The 6,146-nt window shown below is 42.0% G+C and overlaps 1 protein-coding gene across 3 annotated transcripts in view; it reads right to left on the bottom strand.

Annotated features, from left to right (window-relative positions):
* Positions 1-266: 266 nt before the first annotated feature.
* The window catches only part of C3_1H18orf54 (chromosome 3_1 C18orf54 homolog), a 144,559-nt gene continuing 138,679 nt past the window's right edge, over positions 267-6,146 (bottom strand). The window contains exon 8 of one of the 3 annotated variants that reach the window (XM_086960403.1): positions 267-4,781. In XM_086960403.1, coding sequence (XP_086816529.1) covers positions 4,688-4,781 — 94 coding nt within the window. In that variant the 3' untranslated portion in view covers positions 267-4,687. The remainder of the gene's footprint in view (positions 4,782-6,146) is intronic. The other 2 variants (XM_086960404.1, XM_086960405.1) reach the window with 2 other exon arrangements.

Genomic DNA, 6,146 nt, shown 5'->3' with positions numbered 1-6,146 from the left:
TGTGTCAAACTCAATGTTAATGTCTTGAACAATCTTCAGTCATGAAGCATGGGCAAGTGGTCAAGTGCTCAGTGTTTCCTCAGCTCTCTCAAGCTCAAACTCTCACGTCTGTCTAACAGAAAACCACAACTCATGTGGCCCGTCTATCTAGGTCTTGATAACCTCCAAAATGGCAGGAAGACTATTTTATAGATCAGAGATATTCCAGGTCTAAAAAAAGTGTGTGTGGTGTGTGTATCAAAATGATGATGCCCACACCTTGGTAATTGATGTATTTATATTTTAGAGGAAAACATAATCAACAGAAGACATTTATTAGCGTTCAGCGTATTTCAACAATGATATGCATAGTGAAACAATCAAGTCGAAGCCAACTGTGGAGTGAAGAATCTTTATTCACATCTACCTCCAAGGTCTCAGTGAGATCGAAAACGACATTATGAACTGTCAACATGTTGTGGAATGTACAAATACACATGCAGGGGTGTTAGAATGGGCGGAACAATCACCAAACCTATTTATAGACTGTGGTAATTAGGTTAAAGAATTATTATTATTATTATTAACAGCATTTATAGTGGCCAAAGCTACTGGAAGGAGTGTCTCTGCACATCCCCTACTGAACGGTTCGGCAGGAGAAGGCACAGTTTATTTAAAGAGCCAGGTTTTCAGCTTCTTTCTAAATAGACCCGGATCACTTACGGATATCGGGAGCTGATTCCAGGCCACTGCACCCAACTGGGTCAGTGATCTGCCACCAGCTACCAGCTCTTTGTCTGAGGATTCTGGGTGTACAAACCAGCAACTTATTTGAGGACCGCAGTTTCCTAGACAGAGTGCAAAACTTTAATCTAGATCTCAAATAGGAAGGTTCTTTGCCGTATAAGGTGGAATGTACCAGCACAAGGTTCTTGAGCTTCACTCTTTCTTTTACAGGATATCGGTGGAGATCCCGGAGATGCAGCTTGACACAAACCCTCTTAGGGAGGTTGAGTAACAAGCGGGCTGAGGTATGCTGGTTCACCTGGAGTTTGTTGAGGAGTTAGCCAGGCAAGCTGGCATATAATGCATTGCCATAGTCAATATGTGACGTAACCAAGGCTTGGATGACTGTTTTCCTAACATCCACAGGTAGCAACTGCAGAATTTTCTTTAGAGCTTTCAGAATCCCAAAGCATGTTCCAGTCAGGCTTTTGATTTGAGTCCCAAAGGACAACTTGTCATCAAATCATATCCCTACGTTTTTTACCGGTCGACCCTGAGGCGCCGGAGGGAGAGAGTCGTCTAGCCAAAATGAGAGTCAGAACTGCGGAGGAAAATTCCCAAAGAGAAGAATCGCAGTATTTTCGTCATTACATTTCAATTGGGCCTTAGCTAACAAGTAGGAAACTGCACCGAGGTAGGTTTTCACATGGACGAAATCTGCTTCGCTTGCCTTATTCCAGGAAAAGAGCAGCTGTGTATCACCTGCATACAAGATGACTCTGGCCCCGAATGTGTCTGCTATCTGAATTACGTGGGACATATAAATATTAAAAAGCAAGGGGCTTAATACAGAGCCCTGGGAACCAGTGTACACATGTTGAAGGGCGGCTGAGAAGGGAGTGATCAAAATTTGCACACACCCCTCCCCCGTCCCTAAGCGCCTTGAGACCCTCACGGGTGAGTAGCGCGCTTTATAAATACCCTTATTGATTGATTTGATTCTATCTTACAGATAGGATTTAAACCAATTCCAGGCTAAGCCGCCCACCCGAATCTCCCGCAGACGGTGTCGAATGCTGCCGAAAGATCCAGTGAAACCAGTGCTGCCCTGCCCCCATTATTCAGTGTGCCACTGATGGCTTCAGATACCTTAGCCAGTGCCGTTTCGGTACTGTGTAGGGCCCTAAAACCAGACTGAGCCGGGTGGAGGAGCCCACTATACTGAACAAAACTCAATAGTTGTTTGTTCACCTGCTTCTCTAGGATTTTAGCAAAGGCGATGTAGAGGGATCTGCTGACAGTTTTTTATGCAAGAAGATAATCACAGACTGTTTCCAATCACTGGGCACCTTGTTTGAAGCTAAAGATAAATTAAACTGTCTATTGGCCCCTGGATCAATAACCTCTGCTCCCATCGCTGGCAGTCTGAGGGGAGCGGGGGGGGGGGGGAGGGGGAGGCAAGGATCGATAGGGGAGCCTGATTTTAATGATTTTAGTGCGGCTAGAGAATCTTCCAGGGAGATGGCTCCAAAAGCCTCTAATTTAGGCAGTAAAGCCAAATTCACCACAGCAGAAGAGTCAACCTCAAGCTCCTGCTTACCACTGCTCCCAAGATTAGCCTGAATGGTATGGACTTTACCAGCAAAGAAACCTGCAAATTCTTTACACCAGTCCCATTTTGGACTGAGACCCGGCTTTTGGAGTTAGGAGGCGCTTGACAATCGAAAAAATATCTTTAGAATCGTTAACAGGGCGCAAAATACGCTTCTCATAGTGGAGGTTTGTAGCTCTTAAAATGGAACCATAGTATTCCTTTCACGCCCTTTTAAAAATCTTTGTCCTCTAAACTGCAGTTCTTCCCCCATTTACGTTCTAACTTCTTAATAAATTACCACACCATCATCTACACTCTGCAACAGCTCCTGGAGACTTTTTAACCAAAAATAGCTCTCCTTAATTTCTACCTCAAAGTTCTTAGAAGTTTCACTCCCACAGGGTAGGCAGAACTCAAAGCAAAGTTGCTTTTAACAAAGATAGGTGGAGAGCTGAAAAAAAGCAAAAGCGATGTTGGCATAGGAGAAGATGTGGGGTGGTTGCAAAGAAAGAAGAAGGCTTCTTTCGAGATTTAGGAGGTCTATGTTCGGCTTTGGATAAAGTCAGTACTACAGCCACAAAATCAAAGCTAGCTCAGCTACCTTTGGGTGTGGGCCATGTCTTCACTTTCAAAGAAACAGTGGCTCGACTCCAGCACCGTAAACTGGCTGCCATCCCCGTTTCAAAGGAACCGAATCAAAATAGTCAAGTTAAGGGAGTTCAGAAAAGCAGACTGCTCCAGCATACCATTCTCTAAACTACTACCACTGAAAGCAGACTGGCAGTGGATCAAGGCCAGACAAGGAGCCCTTTGCAACGTTTTTGTACATAATATACCAATTTTTATTTCAAATGACGGCTACTGTGCACCTGTTCTACACATCGGAGGTTGCCAGGTGTACGTTGTGCATCATGGTGGATGTAAGGTGCTGAGGGAGTTGAGGAAGACATTTATGGAATATGAAGCTGTGTGCTTTGGAATTCAGGTAACTTGCTCCAGAGTAAATGTAATAATCTGAAAATGTGAGAAATAATTTTAAAATACTCTCTGGTGTAATTTGAAAGCTTTCATCTAATGACACCTGCTGGTATTATTTGTGTACTGCACGTCTTCGAAAGAGCAGCATTCATTTTCCAACAAAGGGAGGATTGTATTCTTGGAAATATATAAACCTTCACAAGTGAATATATTCCTAGTGGTCAACAACATTTCCTGTTACAGGTGTGGTTAATTAAATCACCATAGCGGCTGTATTGTTAATAAGTAATGCTTTGTTGCCTGTATTTTAAAAGCTTTTTCAAATCTCCTAAAAGATGGTCCTGAATCTGTTTTGCAGAAATATTTTAATTTCATGGCATTACTTTCCTGGATGTCGGCTGGTGAATTTCATGTCATGCACCTCTTGCTGCTTCCCTTTTTCTTTAACTTTCCTTCTTACCTGTATCTCTCCCATCTTCACTGCACATCTTTAATTTTCCATATCCCCTTCCTTGCACCTCTTCCGCCATCTCACCACCTTTACTTCTAGTTCCTCCTGGTAGCACCTATACCATGGATGGGCCTCTCCTGTGCACCTATCACCTATTGAACCCCACAAGTTTCTTCTTCAGGCCCAAATGAGCATTGTTTCAGATATGAAGGTTGGTTTGCCAAATGGAAGGTGCTAAGGCATTACACATTACGCATTTACAACTTCACAAACATGCTGGATACATGTTAACTGCTAAGGATTTGTAACAAAACATTTGGATTTGATACCATAGTAGTCTGTCTGAGGAAAACAATAGGTAACTCAGCTATTCAAAATGAAAAATGGTAAAACATATCAAGGGCATGATCTTTGTAATGTGCGTGTGTGTGTGTGTGTGAATGAAGTGTACAGTGAATTCGAATATGTTTCCAAATATTGCACAGAAAAGGGGTGATAGGCGTATAAAACTGGTGTTCAAGTGTAGTATCACAACTTTGTCCGTATTTTCAAACTAGGACCGGGGGAAGAGGGATGTTATCGGGTCCAAGTTTACTGATGTGGCTTGGCGAGGGCGACAGCTAATGGTATACTAAAGGGCATGTTGGAAATACAGTGCTCAAATGATGGCAGACACTGAGTGGGATTCTAATGACATGATTGATGGTATGAAGTCTCGATACCTAATCATTTTAACACGAGATGCAATCAATCCTTCGTTATGTCAAACTTGGTTAAAATTATATTATATTTTGACCCAATTATATTTTCAGAATTAAATAATTACACAATTCAAGCAGCACAGCTCATCAAAAGTAATTGATGAAAATGAGTCAATACAAAATAGATTCCTTATTGAATCAAAATACATACACACAAAAATGAAAATATCTTTCTGCATATGTGGATTTGGTATAAATTCAATTTTCTTCTTCTAGATTCAGACATTCTTGAGCTTGCTTCACGTTAGACTCCTCAACCAATTCTTTTAATCGTGAAAGATGATGCAATGCCCTTTGGAAGAAAAAGAGAGAAAAAATTATTTCTATTGGATGAGAATATATCTGTTGTCATTGTGCCTTGGGCTATGAAGCACTAATTAATGCATATATCTATGGTTCAAGCATACAAGAAATAAAATAATGTAGCCAGCTCAAGAAACCCCTAACCATGCACAAAACAAACTGAGGGTACACGGAAACTGCCAAGGATGACTCTGTTGTAAACAGAAGCAGTTCATGGACACCAAAATACTTTTAGCAGGGAACCAACTATATACGGTATGAGCATCTGCATATTATTGCAAATCTGACATTATTATGGACTGGTAACCAAGTAGTTTATTTGCAATGTGGAGCTTTGTGATTGACCGAAGGAGCAGGAAACGTAACTTGAAATAACTGCAAAAATGAGCATTGTGATTTGATTTCCTGTTTTGCCAAAAACAACAACAGTGTGGTTTCTAGGCCTGGGCGTAGGACTACGCTAAACTCGCGTAGTTTGCGCAACTACGCGCTACGCGAATTGCAAGTAGCACAGTGCAAAAACGTGCAGCAGGCATTTTTTACTTGCCCTCGGACTTCAACGTCAAGTTGGCGACCGCGAGCGAGCAAAATAACACCCCGGCAAGGCATTTTCCTCGTTCGCGATCAGCCGCATCAAGTTGCCGATCGAGAGCGTGGAAAATAAACCTCCCGGCGAGATTTTTAACGCGGGGAGGTCAGGTTTCTCATTCAGTGTGGTTGCATATGCCCGCGACCGCTCGCGATGAGAAACTACCAATCCGCGTTGAGAAAGCTGCCGCTCAAGTACAAATCCACTCAAGCGTCAGAAAACGACCGCTTGCACTGTGCAAGATGCGGTTTGCACTGATTGCACAGCGCGGGCAAGGATCCAGCACTGTGCAATCACAGACAAAAGTTGGGCAGAGTAGGTAGTCTGTAAACATCACAAAAATCTAAACCCATGGGAATATTCAAATTCTTCCCATGAAGCTCCTAGATAAACTGGGCGAAGTAGTTGTCAGCATATAATTTAACAAGAGCCAAAAGTCGAAGATAGGGACCACTTTGATGGAAGACGATATAGCCAAGTAAATGCTCAATAAAGTATTTATTTGCAGAAGAGCAAGAAGTAACAATACCGTGCGAGACAACAAGCAGCACAAGCTCTTTCACCGCGTTATCTAGAGCTCTGCTTACGAATGTTTCACACTGAATCTTCTTGCACAAAGCAAAACACAACACACCGCCCCATTTCAAGCCAAAAGACTCTTTTAGAAACTATTAAAAATACAACAAGAACATATATTCCAAGGTAAAAATCCAAACATGGAAATATATATAAATTATGATAAATATGAAAACAAAGAAACAATAT

Source organism: Lissotriton vulgaris, chromosome 3_1, assembly GCF_964263255.1.
Source record: "Lissotriton vulgaris chromosome 3_1, aLisVul1.2, whole genome shotgun sequence".
Lineage (NCBI taxonomy): Eukaryota > Metazoa > Chordata > Amphibia > Caudata > Salamandridae > Lissotriton > Lissotriton vulgaris.
Note: the sequence above shows the minus strand (reverse complement) of the source record. Positions and strands in the feature narration are given on the sequence as shown.